The sequence below is a fragment of the Natrix helvetica genome (genome assembly GCF_964273705.1).
Source record: "Natrix helvetica genome assembly, chromosome: 2".
NCBI lineage: Eukaryota > Metazoa > Chordata > Lepidosauria > Squamata > Natricidae > Natrix > Natrix helvetica.
In genome coordinates, this window is record NC_138552.1 from 123,086,111 (window position 1) to 123,112,752 (window position 26,642).

Here is a 26,642-nt window from a genome sequence, read left to right on the forward strand (position 1 = left end):
GTGATGCAACCATCCATTATTTCCATTTTCTAACAATGCCTTAGGCAGCGGTTCTCAACCTGTGGGTCGCGACCCCTTTGGGGGTCGAACGACTCTTTCACAGGGGTCGCCTAAGACCATCCAACCTCACCTGCGTCACCCATGCTCAGGAGCACGTCCTGAAGCGGCAAGTGCATGAAGAGTGCCGGGTGGTGAAGCAGCCTCCTCCCGGCTCTGGCTGCAGCCCAGATGCCGCCCCGCCTGGTCTCCATGCCAGGGAAAGGCAGAGGCGCTGAAGGGGGAGAGAGATAGGTTCTTCTGGGTGGCCGATCAGCCTCGGCTCCAATGGACGTCCAGCTTTAGCCCAGCCGCCTGCACAGGGGCTCGAAGGCGCCTAGAGAACAGGAGACTGGCGGGGTAGTCAGGCCACCCGCTTCAGCTGGCGGGATGGGCTCTCGCCCAAGCAGGCACATGCCAGGATTAAAGCCGCCTTGCGCCTGGATGCTGCCTTTGCCACCACCCCCACCGGTCCTGTCCTGCAGGCTAAACTGAGCTTGGAGGCTTTTTGGCCCCCAGGAAGGGCTGGCAGGAGAGGTCAGAGGAGAAGACAGCCCCCACCCACCCATTCCTTCCATCCCGAGGAATTCCACTCGGGATTGAAGCACAGTTTGATGTAGTTTAAGCCTTTGTTTAAAATCCCATTTAAAGGGCAACTTCTTAATCTGTGTTAAATCGATTGAGGGAGGGAGGAATGAAAAGAAAGAAAGAAAAGGGAGGGAGGAATGGAAAGAAAGAAAGAAAGAAGAAAAGGGATGGAGGAATGGAAGAAAGAAAGAAAGAAAGAACTGGGTGGGAGGAATGGAATTTTAAAAAAGTAAACTTAATAAAGTGAAACTCATGCAAACCACGAACTGCTGGCTGGAAGCAGGCAGGGAAGTCATTTTATCCTGGAAAATCCCAGCCTGGCTGATGTTCTCCCAAACCAAGATTGACAGATTAATCACTATGCTTTAATTATGTTCAATTTGTAATAATGCAAATACATCCTGCATATCAGATATTTACATTAAGATTCATAACAGTAGAAAAATTACAGTTATGAAGTAGCAATGAAAATAATTTTATGGTTGGGGGTCACCACAATATGAGGAACTGTATTAAAGGGTCGTGGCATTGGGAAGGTTGCGAACCACTGGCCTAAGGGATCCTAGAAGGAGCTCAGAAGCATTCTTATGATTAAAGAATAATGTTAGAGCTGTCAGCTTTGCTGTAAGACAACTTCCTCTTTAAATTTGCCACTAAAAGTATAGAAAAAAGTATGAAGGGATTCTAAGGGCCATGAAGATTCTAAGGGCCATGAAGTTTCAGATACACTTATACCTATATGTCCTCTACCACAGCTTTTCTACAACAGAATCCACTGATAATAAAGTATTCCTTTCTGAAGATGTTGTTTATTCTTTGTTGTGGTTTATTCTAATACTGTGTAGCAGAAAATTGAGACTCATTATGCACACTTTTCAAATTTACCTGTTTCTTTCAAGTTCGGTAGTGCGGTTGAGTCTACCTCTATTGATTTTGATTTCAATGGTAACTGTTCAGAGTCTATCTTTGGTTTCACTGTTGGCTCAATTTCGGACTTTGATCTCCAGGATGCAATTTCCCCATTTATCCTATGTTCGAAAGTTAAATAATTTTATCAGCAATTAAGGAAAAATAAAACATATAACAAAAGCTTTTACAAAAATTACACCAGTTCTTCAAGAATCCAGTTCTTCAGATTGTGAGTTAGAGGCTGAGATATATGCAGAGACACGCTTCTTACATGCAGGTTCCCTCCTTCAGTTCTCTTTTATCTAACTGTTTACTACAACTTATGATTTACAAACTCAGCAATTTATGGTTTCAACATACCCTTGAGAAATAAAGTAGAGAAATTGCATTTCACCACTCTATGTGCCTGAGAAAATAACAATAAAGAAAACAAATTGAGATGGCAGAAACGAGTGTGCATGTAAAAACCTACAGCATGTTCTCCCAATCTCAAAATGATTCTTTAGAAGGACAGGCTTATAAAAGGTAAATAAGGATGTATTAGTTTGCAATATAGTTACATATGCAATTCTTAACATGTTCAAATTTTGTCTCACAGCAATTTAAAAATGGTATATCAAAGAATTTCACACACAAAATAAGATACTTACTTGGAAACTGGTGGTTGCAAAACTGTTTTATCTGGCCATTTTGAAAGCAATAGACCAGCTTTTAATATGCTATTAGCCTTGTTTGGAGGGACAGGTTTTTTTGGTGGTACTTGGGGAGCCACTGGTTTAGATATCTTCTGATCCAACACTGGTTTTTCATCTGGGAACAGAATGAGAATAATGTTTAACATAAAAATAATGTAGAAATGATTTATGAAAGTTTCTTCCATGGGCATAGGCAGTTCTGAACAAATACCCCAATTTGCATTCTAGAAACAATTTCAAATAAGCCTTAGTTGAATTAAGACTAAGGAATCTTGCTTCCTTTAGTTTACTTTCTCAGGTTCATACAGCTGCAACAGACTCTTTTTAAATGGATACAAGTGGAATCCAGCATATTACTGCATTTTTCGGAGTATATTTCGGACCTTTTTCCCTCAAAAAAGAGGCTGAAAATCTGGGTGCATCTTATACACTGAATACAGCATTTTTTGCCTCCCCAAACCCTGCCCCTTTCACCAAAATGGCCGTGCATAGCCTTTAGGAGCCTTGCAGAGTGCTCCTGGGGGCTGGGGAGGGCAGAAGTGAGCGAAAAATAGGCTATTTTTTGCTTGTTTTTGGCCCCCACCCTATCCCCTAGGAGCACTCTACAAGCTTCCTAAAAGCTATTCATGTCCTTTTTTTGAAAAGAAAACCAGGCCTGTTTTTGCGAAAAACGGCTCGTTTTTGGGAGATCTAGAGAGTGCAAAAACTTTTTTTTTAAAATTTGCCTCTTCAAAATCTTGGTGAATTTTATACTCCGGTGCATCTTAAATTACAAAAAATACAGTATTCATAAAGTCTGTAAAATATTGATTTTCCCTGGCTGCAGGATTTATTAGCAAAGTTTTTGCAGAAAATCATGAATTTATATTCTTTAAAATGTATGAGAGTTAGTCTGGTCTAATGGTTAAGGCACCAGGAAGCTGTGAGTTCTAATCCTCCTTTTGCATTGAAAGCTGGCAGGGTGGCTTTGGGCCAGTCTCTCTCAGCTCAACTCATAAGGTTGTTGTTGTAGGGGAAAATAGGAGGAGGAAGGAATATTAGATATGTTCACCATATCAAGTTATTTATAAAAATAGTAAAAGTAGAAAAAATACTATTTTGGATGGAGTTTAAATTTCTTTTTACTGCCAACAAAATAAATTTTACACAACTTTCAACTGTTTATTTTTAATATACATATGCCTAATATTACACTGAACAGTGTTTTTAGTTAGTGCTTCTTAACAGGGATACACAGTTTTAAAATTCTACAAATATTATATGCATCTTCTTATTTAGATCTTTTTTAACCACCTGAATCATAGGCTTATATTTATACTAAAGTTGCTTTGTTTTAAACTACAGTCCTGAACATTTATATTTTTAATATCGGGGATAAACCTGATCTTACCCTTTTCTTCATTCCTGAGATGAGGAAACTTCTTCTCCACAGGCAGAAGATCAGCCTTAGAACCTGCAGATAGAGCCAATAATTAAAAATCACACAGCTTTAGTAGAGAAACTACTGTATGATAATTAATACTAAAATATATTGTACACCTATCAAATATGTGGCAGAACTAGAAATCCAATTAGAAGTGCTGACTGGCACAAGAATTTTAGTCCTTAAGAACAAGAATTGTTTTATGGCATAGACTTTTAAAATTTACATGATGGAATATATCGTTAAAAAGATGTTTTAACGAGATCACTTCCGGTTCCTGCTGGCGATGGACCTACTGTCCGCCGCTCGTCTCTTCAGTTGGTTCGTAAGGAGCACAGGGGGCCTTGGAGGGGTCCCCTGCTGAAGGGCGGCTCGCTGAAACCCCCCGGAATCGGCGGCAGCCGGCGGAGGTGTTTTCAGCCTTGCCTAGGAGCTGGGGAGCGGGGGGGGGGTTGGGACAGCTTCGGGCTGTCCGCCCTTTCACCGAATGGGCTCCAGGAGGAAGGAGTTTATCCAAGGAAGAGCGGCTGAATGCTGGTGGTGGGGGAGCCACCCTGGGGGTGTTTCTTCTCTTTACCCCCCCCCCGGATTAAGCGGCATTTGAACCATCTCTCTATATATTGGAATGGAGAGAGAACAAAGGCTGACTCGTCACTTGAACTAACTATGTGAGAGAGATCGCTATCACAATTGCAAGAGATGATTGCTGAGCTGTCTTTTTTTTAAAAAACCTTATGGAAACCTCCATTTTTCTCCCTGTGAAAGGAGGAGCTAAGATGGCTCCCTTCCATCTTTGTTTTTGCACTTACAAATGAAGTCTGCCTTTTGAAACTACCTTCGGGGAAAAAAACCCTCTGGTATTGTTTTATTACCATCTCTGAGGGAGACCGGGACCTGTCCTGTTACGTGGTCTACCTGGACTTTGATTATTTGACTTTCCCCTTTCTGCTGTGCCTCGGTGACTTGGAACGGTGAAGGAGAATTAACTCTTTGCTTTCAGATTTGCCTGCCTCCTTGGACCGGCACAGCTGCGCAATCCGCTGACGCCATTTTCTTTGTAAAAGACTTATATACACCTCTGAACTTAGACAAATGGGGCCTAAGAAACCACCAACGGGCAAGTCATTTTTGGCTCCTCTGTCTGCCACCTCCAGTCCAAGCATGCAGCAAACGAAAATTACCTCATTGTTACAACAAGAAGGGTCTGGAGAGAGCCTGAAAGAGCTATCTGTTACCCAAATGTTTCAATAAATTATGAAGAGTCAAAATGAGTTGAAAAAAGAGGTGACAGATCTTAAAGATGAACTCAGAGTTGTTCAACATCATATTTCAGAAAACAAACACAGAATTATGGTGTTGGAGGAGGGGACGGCTGGGCTAGGGGAGGAGGTTAAAGCAGTCCGGAAGGGAAATGTAGAATTGGAAAACTTCATGGCAAAAATAGAATTTGAAAGAATGTCCTTTTTTCTCAGATTCCAGAACTTACCAGAGACAGAAAATGAAGATCTTAAGGATATTCTGAGTACAATTTTAGCAGAATATATTAAGAGAGACAAAGAACAGTTGTGGTGGGATATAGACCTGGTTTACAGGATTAATTCAGCATATGCTAGAAGTCATAATGTTCCAAGGGAGGTACATGTTAAATTTTTCAGGACCACAAGGGATGATGTGTTTGGGGCCCAAAGGGAGGGACCACTAAAATATAAAGATGAAGAAATCACCATTCTTAAGCAGATTCCGAAAAAGCTAAGAGAAAAGAAGGAGGAAGTATTCCTCCTTATCAAAGAAATTATACAATAAAGGAGTTTGGTTTAGATGGTTATTGCCAGAGGGAATGTTGATCTTTTGGGAGGGAAATAGGATTAGAATTAATACAGTGCAGGAGGCTGAAGCCTTCATTTAAAAACATTTCTCTCTCCTAGAGGACGAACACAGGGAAGGTAGTGAAAAGGGTAGCAAAGTACAAGATATGAAGGAGGGGGGGCTGTGGCTCCACCTGGAGACAGGGAGGAAGGAGCAATATCGAAAAGCCTCAGGTCACAAAAATAAAAGTATTTGAAATATTTGTAATTGTTGATATACTAGAAAGTGACAAAGGAAAAATGATTGAACACATGGTTGATACAATGTAGAATAAGATTCTGTTTTTTGCTTATCTTTTATATCTTGTTTTTAATATTGTAAAAATTGTGAGATTTGGAGGGATTTCTACCACTAGCGTGGGAGCTGCCAAAATTTTCAATGCACCCGTTTACCTTTTCCCATAAATGTTTAAAAACCAATAAAATTCTTCTTTTTAAAAAAAGATGTTTTAACTATGGGAAAAAGTAGTTAAAACACTATCAAATGGAAGTATGTTCAGGATTATCTCATTTGTATTCATAGAAGTCATGAATTCATATATATAAATTATTGTATAGGTAAATCACAATTAATGCGAGTTTGAATAGTGCACAATTTGATTGTGATTTATAAAATGATACTAGGCTGTGACTAGCATGTGAGCAGTTACCATTGAGATTGGAGATGTGAATCTGTGTGTGCAAAATGGAGAAGAGGAAGTTTTCTACTGGAGGAAAGCTCAGAAAAGAAAATGCTCATTTTGAAGAACTACAGCAGAATACAAGAGATACCACGTGTACTTTGAGTATGGGTTCACCCTCTTTTGCTGTTATAGTGTTTCATTAATAAACATAAAATATAGTTAGAATTTTTAATTGGCATTTTCTGTTGAACTGGAACCAATTATCTTATTTTCTGTACAACTATTACTTTGAATATTGTGGTGAAATCCCATTTCATGGGTTTCGTTAACTACACTAATTGAGACCTACAACATCTGTATGTATAGCAGAAAGTGATGGCTCACAAGAAATCACACCATTGTTTTCAATAATGAAAACTGTCTATGTTTCAATGGATTTCATCATTCATACTGATAGGCAACATCTTAAAAACAATTCTGATTGAGATTTTTTTTTCACTCAGAATATATTAATAATTTTGAATCAATTACTCTCTTTTGCAATTATGGTCTAATAAAACCCTATCTTACATACCTTGACTTTTTGCAGGAGGTGGTGGCTTCTTTGGCTTCTGCAAAGAGGACAAAATATAAATAACTAATATTCATGCCAAGTATTTTCTTGAATTAAGACCCAGAAGACAACAGATATATTCAGTAACTTAATTGTACTGTCTATAAGTTACTGGTGCAAGGATTACAAATCTTAGGCAGACCAAAGTTTTCGAAAATGATCAGGAAAATGATTGCTGAGAAAGAAGAGGAAGCAGAGAAGGCAGGGGGGATAAACAACTAATACTCTTTCTCCTCTATTTTATTTGTTTATCTATCAAAATTGTATGCCATCCATCTTTCCAAAGGAGACTCTTCTTTCTCAGAAATCTTTTAATCTGCATAAGCAGAACTTTTATTACTACTCATTGAGAAATAAAAGAGTATTTGTGAAGGTAAGGTTAATGTACAGGTGACTATTGTTAACTACACTTTTCAGAAAAATGTGCAATTGACATACAAAGATAATCGAAAAAATTGGTAGCCATCCGGGAACAAAACAACAATGAACCCAATTTTTCAAATTCACTGAATTGGATCTAAAATAACTATTAGAAACTAGTCTGAACTTTAAAAAAAAAACTTGTAACACAACATTCAGAATATTTCCTGGGCCTTGTCTACAATTTGCTAGTGAAATACAATTAAGAAATTGAATGAGTTAGACCAGTGCTCCCCAACCTTTTTATCGCCGCGGACCGGTAAATGTTTGATAATTTTTCCGTGGCCCGCTTGTTTTGATTTAATAATTTTAATTTAATTGTATTTAAACATGCCTTCAAAATAAAATACAGCTACACCAAAAAATGAATATAAAGTGATTTATTTTATTTAACTCACTAGAATGCCAAATCAATGAGAACCCTGAGCTTGTTTCTTCTTTGCAACGAGATGGTTCCAGTGTTATATAATGTCAGTATCACTTAACAACGCTCTTGCTTAGCAACCAAAATGTTTGCTCAGGAACTCTGGCATTGAAGTGTGCAAGTCTTAAAGCTGTCAAGTTGCAAGACCCTTTGCACCCCTAACCCTTTAGGAAAAAAAACAACCCAGGGTCTTCAAACCTGACAGCTTGAAGACTTGTGGACTTCAACTCCCAGAATTCTGAGAGTGATTGATGCCCTTGGTGGACTTCAATTCTCAGAATTCTGGGAGTTGAAGTCCACCAGTCATAAGAGCCAATTTTGCAGATCCCTGGGCTTGTTTTGAAGTGCCCCTTTCCCTTTTTTATTTTTGACCTACACTGATTGAGAATCCTGAAGTCACACAAGTCAGGCAGCAATGAACTGCGTTTAGCTGGAGCTGGCTGGAGACCGCGTGTGCGTGTCCACACCAAATACGCGACGCTGGCGCTGCGCGGCAGTTAGAAATTAGTGCGCGGCGTACTCTAGGCACGTGCGCGGCCACGCGGCCCGGTGCCGATTGATCCACGGACTGGCACCGGTCCGCGGCCCGGGGGTTGGGGAACAAGGAGTTAGACTGATCAAAAGATCAAGAATTTGAAGACAAATTTTGCACTTACCAATTTTTTTTTTTACTACCTTGAACAATTTGATATCTCTAACTTTAGATTGCTTATAAACACTTAATTAGTATTATTCTTGATACCAGGTTCTGGATGATATTACCCTGAGCATCTCTCTGGTTTGATTATTTTTCATTTATTCCTTTATTCTACCACCTGTCTCCCGGGTACCTCTCAAAATTTGCTCAGGAATCCATTCTGTAAGCTTGTTAAAGTCATCCATGAAATTCCAAGTATACAATGTGCATTGTAACACCTTTCCCAAATATTTCTCGTCACTAGTGCAAGTTGCATTTTCTTATTCTTTACATATACATTGTTCTGTATGCTTTAGAAAGATTTCCATAATCCCTAGTCACCACACTTTCTGATAACCCAGACACGCAGTTCAAGAATAACATATGCCTTATTAGTATGCCAGGAAGAAAATTTAGATTTTTATAAGTTTAATTTTGCTGAGGGTTTTAGGACCAAAGCCAGGATCTTTATTTGAACTAAAAATATTTCAGAGCCAAAAATATAACTTTCTTATAGGTTTTGGGTTCACATTTCCAAAAGAAGCTTTAGAGTGATGGGAGTGCAAATGTAGCATTTGTCTACATGAACTCAAAACAGTGCAGATGTATGATTTAAGATCAAGAGCATTTGTTTTCAGAAGATGAAGACAAGGGTTGCATCCATGGCCCTGCACATTCTGAAGCAATTTTTGGAGACTGAACTTGGAGTGCTGAACAGTGGTAGCAATAGTGTTTATCTCAATCCAATTTTCCAAGATCACTTCATTGCTCTTCATATCAGGTCTACGAGAAAGGTTAGGCCACATGATAATGACTGGACCATTATGTCACCAAATAAGATTTCTCCAAAGAGCTCCATTGTTATGGCAATGCTATATTAACAGAACAATTGCAAGGCCAAAATAACTAAACAAAGAAAATGGAATGTTGAATTAGGAAAAAAGCCTGGGACACCATATAAATGGAATCTATAAACACACTACTTGGTTATTAAACCATCTTTTTAAAGAAAAGCTAAAACTTTTTAAAAACTGCAATAAGTACTTACGGGGAAATCTTTATCAAATTCATGAATCTGAACTGCAAAGTTATCTGGAAAAACTCCTTCTTTGCCATTAAGAATGCCTCTCCACCATCCATCCTCCCCAGTATTCTAAAACAAAATTACTAAATGTATATTCATTTTACACAACAAATAAATGTTCACGTTTCATCATCTACCCACCGGCTTACATTACCATATTTGTTGGAGTATAAGACCCACCTTTTTCCCTCAAAAAACAGGCTGAAAATCTGGGTGCGTCTTATACACTGAATACAGCATTTTTTGCCTCCCGAAACCCCGCCCCCTTCACCAAAATGGCCATGCATAGTTTTTAGGACGCTTTCAGAGAGCTCCTGGGGGCTGGGGAGGGAAGAAATGAACAGAAAATGTGCCGTTGTTTGCTCAATTTTGCCCCCTCCCAGCCCCCAGGAGCACTCTACAAGCCTCCTAAAGGCTATTCATGCCCCTTTATTGAAAAAAAAACAGGCTTGCATTTTTGACCAGTTGCAACATCATGTGGTCATGTGATCATGATCTGCAACCTGTTTAGCTACTTTCTGGCAAGTATACTCGCCTGTATAAAAAAAATATTCATTAGGGAGGCTGGATTCACTTAACAACCATAGTAAACTGGTCATAAAAATGGGTGTGACATGTCATGACTCATTTTTATGACTACCCTGACTTCCTACAGAAATTCTGGACCCAATTGTGATTGTAAGTCAAGGACTAATATTTAAATATAAATAATACTAGTCTACAAATTTTTGAAAATTATCAACCTCTGAGATAAAATGTGTTAATTTTATATATTTTGATTAAATGGATTAGAAAACAGGTGATAAAGGTGCTGATGGCTAAAGCTTCCAAGGTATTTCACAATAAAGATTTATACACAGGATATAAGGGATATTTGCCTATAAGGGAGGGTGTGTCTAATGATCATGATGCCTCATAACTTCTCAACAAAGTATGGTAGAACAATGAAAATGGTACCACATCGAAGTGGTTTCATTTTGAGAACAGCAAGGCAGATGACTATGAAAAACATGTGGAAAATTTACTATAAAACATTTGATGCATACATGTCACTGAAAATTCACTTCTTACTCTCGCATTAAGACTATTTCCCTTTGAACTGTGGGGCAGTGAGTGATGAGCATTGGGAGAGATTCCACCAGGATATTGCTGGCATGGAGAAAAGATACCAAGGAAAATGGAGTCCGTCCAAGCTTGCTGATTACTGGTGGAATCTCCCCAGGGAGAAAAGCCAAAAAGTGCAGTTTAGATATGGAATAAAGATGGAACCTTGTCGCTTAACCGATGTTAGAGCTTGTCAGTTTTTCATACAAAAACCATGAAGATGTTACATGGAAAACCAATAAATGAATGAAAAGTTATGTTACTGGTATCAATAAAAAGATAAATTTATAATAAATAAATTGGTGTGGCACCATTCTCATTGCTATACCACATTTTGCAGAAAAGTTATGGAACCTTGATATTTTGAATTATTTTGATGCAATTTTGACCTGAAGCTGTTTCTTGGAAATTGGAGCCAATTAATACTCAGGACTTAATTTCCCTTTATTAGTGACCCAATTAAGCTGATAAAATTAAGCTACTTTTATTTCTGTGGCTTTCTGTTTGTAGACCAGTGTAACTTACCTTACTTATTATTTGGATAATATCACCTTCTTTAAAATTAAGTTCATCTTCATTGGTACCTTCATAGGCAAACACAGTTTTGCAGTATTCTTTAGCTTAAAGGAAGGAATAAAAGTTGTGAACATTGAGCACATTCCAAAGTTTGCTGCTTGAATACAAATGTCTAAATTTCATAATAAGTAATGTGGAGCTCAGGTGACACTTAAAGGGAATGTCTATTAAAGCTGGATGGGAGCTTGCATATGCATATGGGAATTGAATGTTATGTATATGGATTTTATGGATGCATATTTTACATATCACTGATAAGATTATGGTAATGCATACTGCAGATATGAGTCACAGAAAGATTCTGCCCATTGCATTCATAGTCAACTCATGATCACTTTAGTCAAAGGTTTACTATATTTTATGTATTTAATTTGTATTACATTACCATGAAGTATGGCACATTACTATTAATTATTTAAAAGCTATGCTAGTAAAAGATAAAGAATTACTCCACAAAATCATTAGGAAGAGTATGCATTTGACCTTCCCCTCGTTTTATGAGCAACTGAAATAAGACAAGGAAGTGGTTGAGGAGCAACAGCAATTAAGTTATTGAAATGATTTATTAAAGTCCTCAGTTCAGAAAAGACAAAGGAGAGCAAAGTCAAGGGAATCTAACATTCTACCAGATTAACCAAAATTTATAATGGAAAATTATGATTATACTTTTGCTACACAAGCTAATAGAATAGTCTTGGGAGTCTTATTCAGCACATTATTATATATTTACAAGCAGTATAGAAATAAATTGCTATCAACTATCTTCACCATCGCTAAAATGAAGTTGCTTTCATGCCTTATCATGCTTAAGGTATTTTAGCTGTAAAGGTGAAATGTGGTAGGATTACATTAATCAAACATAGCAATGTCAAATGGAAATTATATTAGGATATATATTCCTCACTCAGGTTGTAAGAATATTTTCATCATAAAAACAGGAATCCATTATCCGCCTTTTGAGAAATCATTTTTTTTACAAATATTGTATCTTAAATATTTTAAAATTAAAGGAAAGTAGATATAAATCATACGTTTTTGTTTGCTTTCGATTTCTGCTTTTGCTATTTCTGTTGCCATTTCTGATTTTGTTGTGCCATGATGTAAGGTTACTTTTGGTCCAGATGGAAGATTAGGTAATGGCTACATGAGAACACAGGAGATAAAATCAAGAATTAGGCAATTGCCAAATCTGTTTTAATTTGTGATCTCTGAATCATCTTGGAAAAATAATTGCAAGTTATAAGACAAGAAAATAAAATATATTTCTTTTATCTTCAATGCATTTAATTGCAATGAAATATATACTGCTTCTAAATCAAAATATTATCTATTGGAAAGACTAATAATAGGCTGCAAGTCAAAGCATATTTTATCTAGATATAATCAATTTTCTGAGCCAGCCTTCAGATTTCTCTGGATACCAGCTCATCTTTTCCAAATTTAGCACATTAATGTGTTTCAACTTTATTAGCATTCCATGTTTTTTCATTAGGTGTTATTAACGCGTATTACAGTTTCAACACTACTAGAATAACAACAACTTCATCTAATGACAAGAGGGCAACGTTAAATATAAGCAATCATACAAAATAGACAAGACAGGACAACCCCTTATATAACTGGAAGGAAATTATATATGGCAATAAAACAAACCTCTACTACCTGTGAAAGACTTCTAAAGTCTGTTTTGCAAATATTCTTATACTAAAAGCCACAATTACTCCTGCCAAACTATGGAAGATTCCCACCCACCCCCTGCCAATTCTACTGCCATGCTCATGTGCTATTTTATTGGTACAGACATGAGCAAGCATTTGGAAACTTTTGTATGCTGCCTGACTCCCAATGTGTTCTTTGCTGCAGCTTACCATATTCTTGAAACCATCTCTTTTTAATTAGGATAAAGTTTTCAAATGATCGTTTATGCAGCTGGTTGTTGTTTTTATTGTATCCCACCATTAACTCAGGGGAAAAAAGTAGATATCCACAGTGATTTCCCACTTTATCCCATATCAATTTACAAGAGGGTTTGGGCTAAGAGTGACTGCGACAAAGTTAGTGAGCTGCTGTGGCTGAGGATGGACTGGTCAAACAGACCATACTGGCTCTCAAATTTTCCCAAATTATACTTAAGAATAGAATTTTAAAGATCTGAAGAATACGGTAAACTGCTTAATGTAAAAGGCATCAATTGGTGCCTGCAGAATAATGGTACCTGTGAAACAGCAACTCTTAAGAAGAGGCAGAATAAAATTCTTCAAAAAATAAACTATCTTGTTTTTATAAGTGCACAAAGTATCAAGCTTTTTTATCACAACATATACAATTTCTACATTTTGAATTGTGTATCATTTAGGCCTATTACCTTATCTTGCTTTTTTTCTTCTGAATCATTACTAGACAATCTTGGCTTAAGTTTTACTGAGCCTTCCTTGAAAATATCTCCAAACCCAACTCCTCTGATTTTCTTTGGTTGTGCTATCTGTGGAGACTCACTACCATTCCCTGGTGAGGTTGCAGGAGATTGTGGTCCATGAAAAACAGATTCTAAAAATGGAAAAATTAGGTTAGCACTTATGTTTATGTTAAGCATCGACACAGGACCAACTATGTGTTAGCATTGGGATTTTCAATGCAGGATCATTTTGTAAATTCTACAGGAATATTAGGTCCATTTACACTCTGTCTTAATAATACATACATTCCAAAGAAAGTCAGTGAATTCTAAATGAATTATTTTTTAGAAGATTTGAAACCTTTTATTTCTTATTTTTGGTCTCCCAGTTTCTAGCCCAGGGTATTAACCACCTCACCAAACTCATTTACGGGTCTCATTATGATAGTTTATGTTATACTTTTATTATGGAGACTCTTTGTTATGTTCATATTTTACCTCAATCATTTGACTTTACTTTTGTGTTGTATATAGTAGTCTGCAAGTTACGATGGCAATAAGGACTGGGATTGTTTTGCTAAATGATGTGGTTGTAAAGCACATCAGGTGACAGCATCCCTTAGTAGCAATCCTGGCAGTTCCAGTTTTCATTGTAAAAGCCCAAGAAGTGCAGGTTGTTAAATGGGAAGGAGGTATGGAAGCTAGGGAGGCCCATTGCAGGCTGTGCAGAACCACAGGGTGGGAAGAGGCTGCAGCATCAGGCAAGTGCAGGGAGGCCTGATGTTTGAAACCAAAGCCTCCACAAGGCATGAGAATGAAAAAATATCTATTCTGAGACAATTGGGGGGGGGGGGTTGTTTTCACAAGGATGCCCTTAATCTCCAGCACTGCAACAGATCTAACTGTTGAGGTTCCATTGCCTGATGTTTTTACGACTGTAACCTTTCTCCTATTACTTCTGTAAAGAAATGAAACATTAAATTGGGGTGAACAGATAAAGATTACAGGAAGAGAAAATTTCACCATAACTTGAATTTTTCTGCTCTTTGATTGAATATGTGTTTAATCTGAGTATTAATAGTTTACATCAATTAAGATAAAAGATACTATTAGAGATACTATTCAAATATCATAAGGTTAAAGATGTGGAAGCATTAAAATATTTCTATATTTCTATCAGCATATACATACATTCTTAACATTATGACACAAACATACTTATTTGGCAATAACTATAATACATCATACATATACATTTCATTAGGGCCATTCAATCAGGGGTACACAAGTTAATTAAAATCTCATTATCATAGTTAAATCTGGTGACAGATCATATTTTATATATCGGTACAGCCAGAGCCCAAAGGGAATAAAGTTATAGCCCTTACTTCAATGTGATTCTCTTCTCCAAACGTGATTCTCCCTTCCCAAGGCTATATGTGATATGGAGGAAATATTAATACTGGCAATAAACCTTTTCGGGAATGTGGCTTGGAGACAATCCAGGAATAGCCTAAACATGGATGAGTCTATCCTTGACATATTTAATCAAATGTAGCAATACTTAATGACAATTACGCTATCATGACAGGGTTGTTAATCAAAACAAAGTTGGATCTCAGTAGGACTATACAGTAACATGTGTAAGTTTGCTTCTAAACAATGAGGAACCTCATATAAATTCGAATTCTTCAAATACTTATTATGTTTAGCTTTCAGCAAACTATCTCTAGATGGAGCAATAAATGTGCTTGAAATTAAGCACCACATGCAATTAACTAAAACTAATCTTTAACTGCACTCCATATAAATGATACTACATATTACTGATTTAGATTAATAGTAGTTTGGAACTGTCCAATTTCAGAATGACTCTGTGAAGTGTACTCTTAAAAAATAGAAAACAATTTTAAAATTTATGTGCATTGAACAAGTCATATTCAATAGCCAAGAAAACCAACTAGCAGGGGCTCTACAAGCACCCTACTCCAAGGCCATGTTTTAAACACATCCAGAACATCATCCAAATGGGAACTATGTGGATTGCTGGGGCCTGGGGGAATAGCATTTTAGAAGACAGGTGCTTCAATGAAGAAGGTATGGGTTCTAATAGACAGAACTGACCGAGGAGATCAATTCAACCAGACTGAGAAAAATGTGGAAAATAGGTAGTCTCTCAAATAACTTGGTTCTATGCCATGGAGATACAGGTGATCGCTAGCCTCTTGACTCTGAGAAAAACATGTGAGTCCAAGACACCACCACCCTCCAAGTTGTTCACTAGTGCAAGTCTATTTAAGTCTAAAGAAGGAAAGACTCCAGATCTGGGAAAATGAAAAATTCACAACTACTCAGTCTTGGCATGAGGGAGCCTGGATTTCTTCTTCCCCATCCAGACATTCAGGGACAGGGACAGGACACTGAAAGTCACTTGCCTAGCTAGAAATATACACCTAAATATCTTTCACATATTGATGGCGGATGTGAATGGGGTAAATTATATGGGTGCATTGAAGTATGATTTGCATTTTCTTTTATTTATATAAAGGATTTGTATGGCTGTTCATCTTAAACAAATCTGGGCCGGTCACAATAGCAATAATATTCAATTACTATAAAACATAACCATAAAACCATAAAATGGTCAAAATAATAACAACAACCTTAATCATACCCTTAGGATGCCCTCCAATCAATTCCAATTACCTTTATTCTAATCTAGTCTATGTATTCTATTCTATTCTACTTCAGCACCTGGGTAAAAGGCCATATTTTGATAGTTTTCCAAAAATTAAAAAAGGTGGGGGTTGTCAAATCATTTGGGGGGGGGTGTTCGTAAAGTCGGGGCAGCCATGGAAAAAGCACATTTCTGAGATACCACTAAGTGGCAGGATTTCAGAGAAGGAGCCTAGAGGGTACCTTTCCTATCTAATCTTCTATCTTCCTATTGGCAGATATTCTTAGAGAGAGGTTGTCCTGCAAATAGTCAGATTCCATGCTATTTAAAAGTGATATCCAGCATGTTGTATTGCACCCGGGAGGAAGCTGGAAATCAATGCAGTTCATGCAATAGAGGTGCAATGTGGGCAAACCTACCAACACTCAATAGTGCGTGCACCTCCGCATTCAGGACCAGTTGAACCTTTTGAGTGGTCTTCAAGGGCAGCTCCTTGAAACACACTGCAGTAATCCATTTTACTTATCTCTTATATTCTTTTTAACACATGATCTTATTACTATTCTGTATCTTGTATTGCCTAATGACCTAATGGCTAACCAGTAAAGTATTACACGTATCAGATTCCAACAATAGATGACCTCTCCCTGCAGTTTCATGTAAATGGTAAACAGAAGGAGAAAGTATTGATTCTTAAGGCATCCCATAGTTGAGGGGCAGAGGGCAACATCTTGGTTGGACTAGAAGGCCACCATGGTGCCTTTCAGCCCTATGATTGTATTATTCCTGTTAATATTAACTGGAACTGACTGCTGAGAAAAGGAGGAGAAGCACACATTACAGTGCCTTCACCTTCTAAGCCCTGCAGTTGGTCCATAAGGACACCATGATCAACAGTATCAAAAGATACTGAGAAGATCAAGGAGAGCAAGGATGCATCCAATACTCCATCCTGGCTCCACCAGGTCATCAGCAAATATGACCAATGCGGATTTTGTATTGAACCCCAGCCTGAAACTGACAAAAAAGAAATTCCGATAATTAATCCACCTTCTGATTGCCTGCATTTTATTACCTGGGTCTTCTAAGCTTTCTTGTACTTCTCCATCATCTGTTATCTCTAGTTCTTTTACAAAGTTAGAAGGAAAAAGGCCCGTCTTGCCATTTAAAGTCCCACTCCACCAGCCTTCTTCCACCTGTGGAGAAAAATGATGTTGGATTACCTCTAACATGAAAAGTAAACATGCTCACTGTTCTCACCATTAGAGCAAAAATACCATCAGAGATATGTAGGAATTCAGGAGTACATTGAATATGCAGGACTAGTACATATACTTAAATGGTCAGACCATATGAGGCAAGGAATAGTGATGTTGGACAAGGAACAAATCATTCATAAATGGATAGAAATTGCTCTACATAACCATATGATACTAAGAAAACCGAGCAGTGGGTGATACTCTGTTCAACTTTACTCCAAACATAAAGTATGACCAAGTATGTTACAAATAACAAAGCAAAGACTACTTTAAGAAAACTAACATTCTGGGCCAATGTCTTGCAACCAGAAGAAATACTGTATGGTGGCAGTATAAATTGGAAGAAAAAAATGGACTTTAGTTTTCTGTTCCCTTACATTAGTAACTTACTGTGAGTTCTAAGGAGTCTGAAAACTACCGTAAGCAAGACATTTAGAAGGTAAACTTGATAAAGACAATACAATAATACAATACAATACAATAGCAGAGTTGGAAAGGACCTCGGAGGTCTTCTAGTCCAACCCCCTGCCTAGGCAGGAAACCCTATACTGTTCCAGACAAATGACTATCCAACATCTTCTTAAAGACTTCCAGTGTTGGGGCATTCACAACTTCTGGAGGCAAGCTGTTCCACTGATTAATTATTCTAACTGTCAGGAAATTTCTCCTCAGTTCTAAGTTGCTTCTCTCCTTGATTAGTTTCCACCCATTGCTTTTTGTTCTACCCTCAGGTGCCTTGGAGAATAGTTTGACTCCCTTTTCTTTGTGGCAACTCCTGAGATATTGGAACACTGCTATCATGTCTCCCCTAGTCCTTCTTTTCATTAAACTAGACATACCCAGTTCCTGCAACCGTTCTTCATATGTTTTAGTCTCCAGTCCCCTAATCATCTTTATTGCTCTTCTCTGCACTCTTTCTAGAGTCTCCACATCTTTTCTACATCGTGGCAACCAAAACTGAATGCAGTATTCCAAGTGTGGCATTACCAAGTCATTATAAAGTGGTATTAACACTTCACGTGATCTTGATTCTATCCCTGTTTATGTAGCCTAGAACTGTGTTGGCTTTTTTGGCAGCTGCTGCACACTGCTGGCTCATATTTAAATGGTTGTCCACTAGGATTCCAAGATCCCTCTCACAGTTACTACTATTGAGGAAGGTACCACCTATACTGTACCTGTGCATTTCGTTTTTCTTGCCTAAATGTAGAACCTTACTCTTTTCACTATTGAATTTCATTTTATTAGATAGTGCCCAATGTTCAAGTTTGTCAAGATCCTTCTGTATCTTAAGCCTGTCTTCTGGAGTGTTGGCTATTCGTGCCAGATTGACCATTGGCTTACCTGAAGGGTCCTTTTCTGTACACCGCGGGAGAGTCCAAGCAATGGGTTAATTCAGTCTGCTTGCCCTTAGGACTGAGGAACTATTTTTCCTTTAGCCACACCTCCTGGTGTGATCAATCCCCAGAATTCTTAGAAGGAGTCAGTTCGCGCGGACGGAGCGAAGCGTCCAAGATGATGTACTGTTGACACGAGGAACCCGAATCCCGGCCTCGATAGCCAGGGTGGGTTGGACTCTCCCGCGGTGTACAGAAAAGGACCCTTCAGGTAAGCCAATGGTCATTTTTGTCCATCTGGGTGGGCAGAAGAAGGCTCCCGGGATTCGGTCTCTGATACAACCGCCTGGAGCACACGCCTGCCAAAGGACGCCTCAGCAGAGGCGAAAATGTCCAATTTATAGTGTCGCACAAAAGGTGAAGGAGAGGACCACGTAGCGGCCCTGCAGATGTCCAGGATTGAGGCCTGGGTGGCCCAGGCTGTCGAGGTAGCAGCACTTCATGTGGAGTGTGCGGTGATGCCGCGTGGAACGGCTTTGGATTGACATTCATAGGCTGACGCAATGCAGGCACGAAGCCACCTGCCAATCGTGGAGGAAGAAACCTTCTTCCCTAGGGAACCAGGCTGGAAGGAGAGGAAGAGAGCCTCTGACTTCCTGAACTCCGCAGTGCGAGCGATGTAAACCTTCAGGGCCCTCCTGATATCAAGATTATGCCAGGAACGCTCTCTGGGATGCGACGGATGAGGACAAAAATTCGGCAACACAATGTCTTGCGCTCTATGAAACCATGAGTTTATTTTGGGAGTAAAGGTCGGGTCCAGCCTCAATATGACCCAGTCAGGGTGGATGACGCACAGGTCCTGTCAAACAGACAGAGCCGCCAGCTCCGAAATCCGGCGAGCGGACGTGATGGCAATCAAGAAGGCTGTCTTCAGCGTCAGGAACCGAAGAGAAGTTGTCCGTAGAGGTTCGAATGGAGGGCCAGAGATGGCCCGTAGGACCACGGACAGCTGCCAAGTGGGGTAGCGATGAACGGTGGGAGGGCGAAGGTTAGAGGCGCCCTTGAGGAAGAGGCGCACCTTCGGGATTTTGCTGAGAGGCAAAAGGGGGTCGCCCGACCAGACGGTGGACAAGGCCGCCACTTGGCGTCGAAGGTTGTTCGGGGCCAGGCCCTTGTTGAGTCCCGCTTGAAGAAAGTCAAGGACTCTGGAAACAGGCGCGGTCGTCGGCTCGATGAGTAGCTCCTCACACCACTTTGCGAAAGCGGCCCAAGACGCGTCATAAATTCTGGTGGTTGAAGGACGTCTAGCCGCCTGAATGGTGCACACTACCTCCTCTGACAGGCCCTCACCTTTCAGTTGGTCCCCCTCAAGTGCCAGACGGCCAACTGGAGCCACTGGGGCTCTGGATGAACTACGGCCCCCTGGCTGAGGGAGATCTGGTCCGGAGGGATGCGCCACGGAGGAGCGGTTGAGCTGCTTGTTGTCCCTGGACGCGAACAGGTCTATGGTCGGAGTTCCGAATCTGTTGGACAGCTGGTGGAACAGGCGAGGGTCCAGTTTCCACTCCGCAGAATCTATGGTTGTCCTGCTCAACCAGTCCGCCTGTGTGTTGTCCACTCCAGAGATGTGGTCGGAGAGGAGAGATTCCAGATGGCGCTCCGCCCAGCGGCCCAGGGACTCCGCCTCTCTCATCAGTGCTCTGGATCTGGTGCCACCCTGGCGGTTGATGTGGGCCTTGATGGCCACATTGTCCGTCATCAGAAGCACATGTTGGCGATTGATGGACCGGCTGAAATGGCGCAGGGCCAGGCGAGCAGCTCTCAGTTCCAGTAGGTTGATGCTGTAACTGGTTTCCACTTGGGACCACTTGCCCTGGACAACCAGGGAACCCATGTGGGCTCCCCAGCCAGAGAGGCTGGCATCTGTGGTGATGATTAACCTCTCGGGCTCCTTGAATAGGTGGCCCTTGAGGACGGCCGGAGACACCCACCAGCGGAGAGACCTCTTCACCTCCGGCGGGACGCGAATCGGCCTGGGAGAGTTGCTCCTGGATGCCCTCTGGTGCGGCAGCAGCAGCCACTGAAGCGCCCTGGAATGCAGGCGGGCCCACGGCACGATGGAGATGCAGGAGATCATTTTTCCCAGCAGCTGCGACAGAAGGACCACTGCAGCCTGCCTCAAGCTCATCACCTTGTGGGTCATGGACCTTAGACCGTTCAACCTGTCTTGGGAGAGGAAAACCCTGCACAAGCTGGTATCTATCACCGCCCCCAGGCGGGCCCACGGCATGATGGAGATGCAGGAGATCATTTTTCCCAGCAGCTGCGACAGAAGGACCACTGGAGCCTGCCTCAAGCTCATCACCTTGTGGGTCATGGACCTTAGACCGTTCAACCTGTCTTGGGAGAGGAAAACCCTGCACAAGCTGGTATCTATCACCGCCCCCAGGTGTACAAGTCTGGTTGTTGGAGTGAGATGGCTCTTCTCTACGTTTAGAGTGAAGCTGTGATTCCTGAGGGATCTCATGGTGGTTTTGGCCTACTGCCTGGACGACGACTGGATAAGGATGTCGTCCAGGTAGCACTGGAGCCTTATGGGCCTGCGTCTTAGCTGGGCCGCCACTACCGCCAGCACTTTGGTAAACGTCCGAGGAGCGGACGAGAGGCCGAATGGGAGAGCTTTGTACTGGAAGTGGCGACCAGCATAATAGAAGCGCAGGAACTTCCTGTGCTGGGGACGGATGGGAATGTGGAGGTATGCCTCTTTGAGATCTATAGATGTAAGGAGATCTCCCTGTCAAATCCCCGCCAGAATGGTCTGCAGGGACTTCATCTTGAACCTCCGGTAGGCGATGTGCCTGTTGAGGTTTTTGAGGTCCAAGATGGCTCTCCACCCCCCCGAGTTCTTTGGTACCAGGAAGAGGATGGAGTAAAACCCCCTCCCCTCTTCGCCCTGGGGAACGGGTTCCACGGCCCTGATGTCTAGGAGATGCCTGACTTCCTGGTCCATGCGCTCCCTCTTTGAGGGCAGGATGGGACGGGGCACCGGATGAAGGTCCGGGGGGGAGGGACAGGAACTCCAGGGAGAGGCCTTCCCTGACTATCTGCAGAACCCAGGCATCCTCAGTTGTCTGGGCCCAATGGGAGGCAAACAGCTGGAGCCGACCCCCGATGGGCGCCGAGCTCGGGCAGTCACTTTGACTTACGGAACGGCCTGTTGGAGGCCCCACCGCGGTTATACTTGCGGAAGCCGAACTGCTGCCTGCCTCTGTCCCGAAAGGGCGCCCTGTCCTGGGACCTGTCGCCCTGCTGACCGAAGGACCTATTGGAGGGAGAGAAGGAAGAGGCAGAGGTGGAAGGCTCGGAGGCACGAAAGGACTGCCTCCTGGAATAGGGAGCGGTCTTATGTTCCTGCTTCTTGTTTAAAGAAGGGAGGATCTTCCTCTTGTCCTTGGACTCAATGAGGAGAGGATCCAGGGACTCGCCAAATAATTTGGACCCCTTAAAGGGGGCGGAAGCCAGTTTCCATTTGTTTTTCTGGTCCGCTTGCCAATGGCGGAGCCAGATCAGACGGCGAGAAGTAATATTAGAGCCGAGTGCCCTGGAGGCGAATTTAGTGGCGTTAAGGGATGCGTCAGCGGCGTATTGGGAGGCAGCGATTATTTTAGACACGTCCTGGTGGAGGCGGACGTCTCCCGCCGGGAGCTTGGTCAGAAGCTCGTGCAGCCAGATCACTGAAGCCCTATTAAAAAAGGAGGCGGATGAAGAGGCCCTGATGGCCCAGGCAGCCGCCAGATGGGTCTTGTGGCACGCCTTTTCCGCCTTCTTGTCCTCCGCCTTAAGGCCTTCCAGAAGGTCGGCCGGTAGGGAGGAGTTAGAGGTGAGTGCAGCGATGGGCGGGTCGACAGTGGGAAGGGCCAGAAGGTCCTCCAGCACTGGCTCCATAGTATAAAGCTTCCTATCTACCCCGCTAGGAGAGGACTGCGTGGCTGGTTGAGCCCACTGGCGCTGGATGAGGTCGAGAAACAGCCCCGGGACCGGCACCAACTCCTGTTGTGGAGCTGGAACATCGAACATGACCGCATTGGGATTAGCCGGAGTGGCATCCGCCGCCGGCACGGCCGGTTTGGGCTTGATCCCCACCCTGGTGGCAGCCTTGACCTTGTGGAGGACAGATTTAAAAAGGCTGGGCTTGAACAGACCCGCAAAGGCGGGCGCTTCAGGAGGAAGGTCCTCGTCGTCCGAAAGACCTAGCACCTCTGGGTCCGGGTCCTCTATAGCAGAGACCTCGCTGACCACCGAGGATTCCAGGGAAGGATGGCGGGCACGCTTGCTAGGAGGGGGAGCTGCCTGATCGGATTTGGGACCCCTAGGGGCCACTGCAGTGGGATTCTTAAACTTCATGGCTTCCGTGATGCCCTTAGCAATGGCACGGGCCATCAGTTCCTGCATGCGGGGAGATAACTTTTCTGAATCAGAGTCAGGATCTAGGCCCTCCTCCAGGGGGGGGTGAACCTCACCCGGCATGTCATCTATGCTAGCATCTCCAGGGGGAGGGGCCTGCTCGCAGGCCCACGAGGGGACCGGGGAAGCCGGCTCCGCAAATGACCTGTTTGGGGACAGGTCCTGGGACACCACCTCCTCAGCAAGGACCATTTGGAGATCCTCCCGGGAGGGAGGGATTCCGGAATGGGACTGCTCCCTGCCTGCCTGGTGTCTGGCCTTCTCAAACTGCTTGTCAAGGGCCCACTGGCGCCTTTCAGCATCCTTGGCCTCAGCCACAGAAGGGGTTCTGGAACGCTGTTTCCCAGAACTACCCCCACCACTCTTGCCCGCACCCCCACTCCCCGATGAGGAGGAACCCTTGCTAGGGGCCTGAGAGAGGCTCGGCCTAGTATCTTGGGAATCGGGGGGACTAGGCAGGTCCATAGTCAATGACCACACAAGATGGAGCAAGGCTATGAAAGGCAGAAGTTAGAGAGAGAGACTGGTTGCTGCAGGGGGAACAAAAACAAAAGGATTTGTCAAAATTGTTCTTTGCACAGTAATTGAGTCAATACGTATGAAATCATCCCATGCTTAATACCAGTCAGAGGCCCAGGGGTAGGATTGGGGCCTGCACCGAGGCGCAAGGCTCCGCAGGAGAAGCAGGGAGGAGAATGACTAGAAAAAGGCTTTGGCCTGCGCTTACTTAGGCCTCCTCCCTGAGCCGGTATAATGACCGTTGGTATGGCCCTGGAACCAGCACCGCTCGCAATAATAGGTAAAAAGACGAAGGTGGTGACCCCAGCCTGAGAAACCCTTGCCAGGCCCTGCCACCTCCAGCGGTCTCCTGATAACGAGGCTGATGCAAAATGGCGGCTATGGCTGGGCATGCTTTTTTCGCGCCTAAAATGGCCGCCGCAACAGCGTGGGGCTAAGGGAGAGCGAGGAGCGAACGCGCCTTGAATGGCGACGATCGCTCACTCCTCCCTGCGGCAGAGGTCCTCTAGCAGGCCGGGGGACGAAAAAACTACGTCTAAAATAACAAACGAGGGGCCTGGGAACGTTGGAATCTCGCCGCTGCAGCCGCGCCGTTTTAAACGACAAGCGGCAGGCCTCCGAAACCGTCCCATAGAGATCGGCTGAGGCGCACCCCCCCACCACCTTCTAGCTTACCTCCTGGCCTTCAAACGAAGATTCTGCTGGAGAGAAACGCAGCAATGAGGAGAAAAACGTCTCACAATGTTGGGGAAATGTTAGGAAAGAGGAAAAAAACGCAAATAGAGAGTCCAAGCCAAAAAAGGATTAATTCAGCTCAGAGCTCTAGCTAATTACGTCCAAACGGGCTGACTGAGGAAGAATTCTGGGGATTGATCACACCAGGAGGTGTGGCTAAAGGAAAAATAGTTCCTCAGTCCTAAGGGCAAGCAGACTGAATTAACCCATTGCTTGGACTCTCCAAGCGGTGTACAGGAAAATGGTGTCATCTGCAAATTTGATGAGTTCCCCATTTATTCCCTCATCCAAATCATTGATGAAGATGTTGAAAAGTACTGGGCCTAAAACAGAGCCTTGGGTACTCCACTGTATATTTCCCTCCATGTAGATGCAGTTCCATTGAGGACTACACGTTGAGTGCGGTTAGTCAGCCAGTTACGAATCCATCTGGTGGTGATGCTGTCCAACCCACATTCTTCTAGTAGTAGGTTATGGTCTACCCTATCAAATGCCTTACTGAAGTCCAAGTAAACCATATCAACGGCATTCCTCTGGTCCACTAATTTTGTCACTTTGTCAAAGAATGCAATAAGATTAGTCTGGCATGATCTGTTTTTGACAAACCCATGTTGACTTCTGGCTATTACTTTGTTTACTTCTAGGTGTTCGCTAATTCGTTGCTTGATTATCTTTTCCAGAATCTTTCCTGGTATTGACGTCAGGCTGATAGGTCTATAGTTTCCTGGATCTATTTTTTTCCTTTTTTGACTTTTTTGACTCTTATGAGAAGAGAACTGTTTCAATGGTTTGTAAGATCTGTAGCACATTTGTTTTTCCTGAGGATGGTGCTTTTGAAAAATCTGCAACACAAGTACTCCTCATTTAGTCACCACAATTGGCACTGGTACTCAGTGGCTAAGTGATGCAGTCATTAAGAAGAAATTATGTGACTGCTTCTGTGTTTATGATTTTACTTCCTTTTTCCTTACTTTCTTACATTCTTTTTCCTTACTTCCCTGCCCTTTGGAATGCTCAAATCAGCACTGGGATAATTAGCAAGAAGGGAATTAATGTTGGTATTTACATTACTGGAGAGGAAGGGAATACAAGAGGGTAAACAGGCACACAATGGGGAATACACATGAAAAGGAATGTTCTAGCAGCAGCAGCTGTCTGCCTAATGCATTTGTGACTTCAAGTACCCATGGTTAGGAGGAAAACAAAAGCCCAAGGTGTGAAAATTATTAATGTATTGTCAGTTATAGGCAGCAGCTGGCAGCCAGATAATTAAGGTAACAAAGCAGAGCTTGTTAAGTTGCAGTTAGCACCTTTAGGGAAAGCACTGCAGAGAAAAACAGCTCAGGAAGAGAGCAATTGTTTTAAGCAATCTCTTAACTCTGCCAGAGGGAGAAAAAAGAAAAAAATGGGTCAGGCACAGGACAATGCATACTAACTATAATGGCAAACACGTGACCAAGACAAACACATTGAAGATGGTTAGTCACAAAGTTATTTTTTTCAGCTCTACTGTAATTCTGAAGTCACACAAGTAGTTGGTAAGCAAGCTATTTATATAGAGTCAATCTTTTTTACAGTGAAAGCAAGCCAGAAATGAAAATATCTAAAACAATTATTTTTTACTCTATACTATTGCATGAACTTGAATTTGGTTTATGTGGTTCTTTAAATTAAACTGAGAGATACTTCTAGATCAGGGATGTCAAACTCACGGCCCATGGGCCGGATGCATCATGCACTGGTCACGCCCACACCCAATTTAGCGAAGGAAGAAAAAAGACATATGTCATGTGACACTGCCATGCCATTTGACACCCCTGTTCAGGTCAAAGTAGATATTTGGATCTCCCTAGTCTTAATAGAATTGTAGAAGGAGAGCTATATTAGTCAATGGCAGACAAAAACCAGAAGTGTGATTGGCACTTTTTTAGACTAATACATTTAGACTAATACATTTTTTAGACTAATATATAAAAGCATAAGTTTTAATGAGCGTCTCATTTCTAGTATTTTAATTAGTACAGTAAATCTCTATATAGTAACACTATCAGACCTAACTTTCCTATTTCAATTTTTCAGAGTCCTTCAAGCATATACAATATCATAAATAAGGACTATAATAACTGTCTAGTTAATTGTAAGATAGAAATCTTCAGTCATTGTCTTTTTGATAGTTTGGAATTGTAATAGCAAAACAGACATTCCTAAAAAAGTTCA

General features: G+C 42.0%; 1 protein-coding gene across 2 annotated transcripts in view; it reads right to left on the reverse strand.

Annotated features, from left to right (window-relative positions):
- Positions 1–26,642, reverse strand: part of CD2AP (CD2 associated protein) — an 88,050-nt gene that overhangs the window by 28,959 nt on the left and 32,449 nt on the right. For both annotated transcript variants that reach the window (XM_081942913.1, XM_081942912.1), the window contains exons 5-13: positions 17,184–17,304; positions 13,402–13,583; positions 12,068–12,176; positions 10,986–11,080; positions 9,321–9,425; positions 6,714–6,750; positions 3,619–3,681; positions 2,184–2,343; positions 1,510–1,652 (exon numbers count right to left, since the gene is read on the reverse strand). In XM_081942913.1, coding sequence (XP_081799039.1) covers positions 1,510–1,652; positions 2,184–2,343; positions 3,619–3,681; positions 6,714–6,750; positions 9,321–9,425; positions 10,986–11,080; positions 12,068–12,176; positions 13,402–13,583; positions 17,184–17,304 — 1,015 coding nt within the window. The remainder of the gene's footprint in view (positions 1–1,509; positions 1,653–2,183; positions 2,344–3,618; positions 3,682–6,713; positions 6,751–9,320; positions 9,426–10,985; positions 11,081–12,067; positions 12,177–13,401; positions 13,584–17,183; positions 17,305–26,642) is intronic.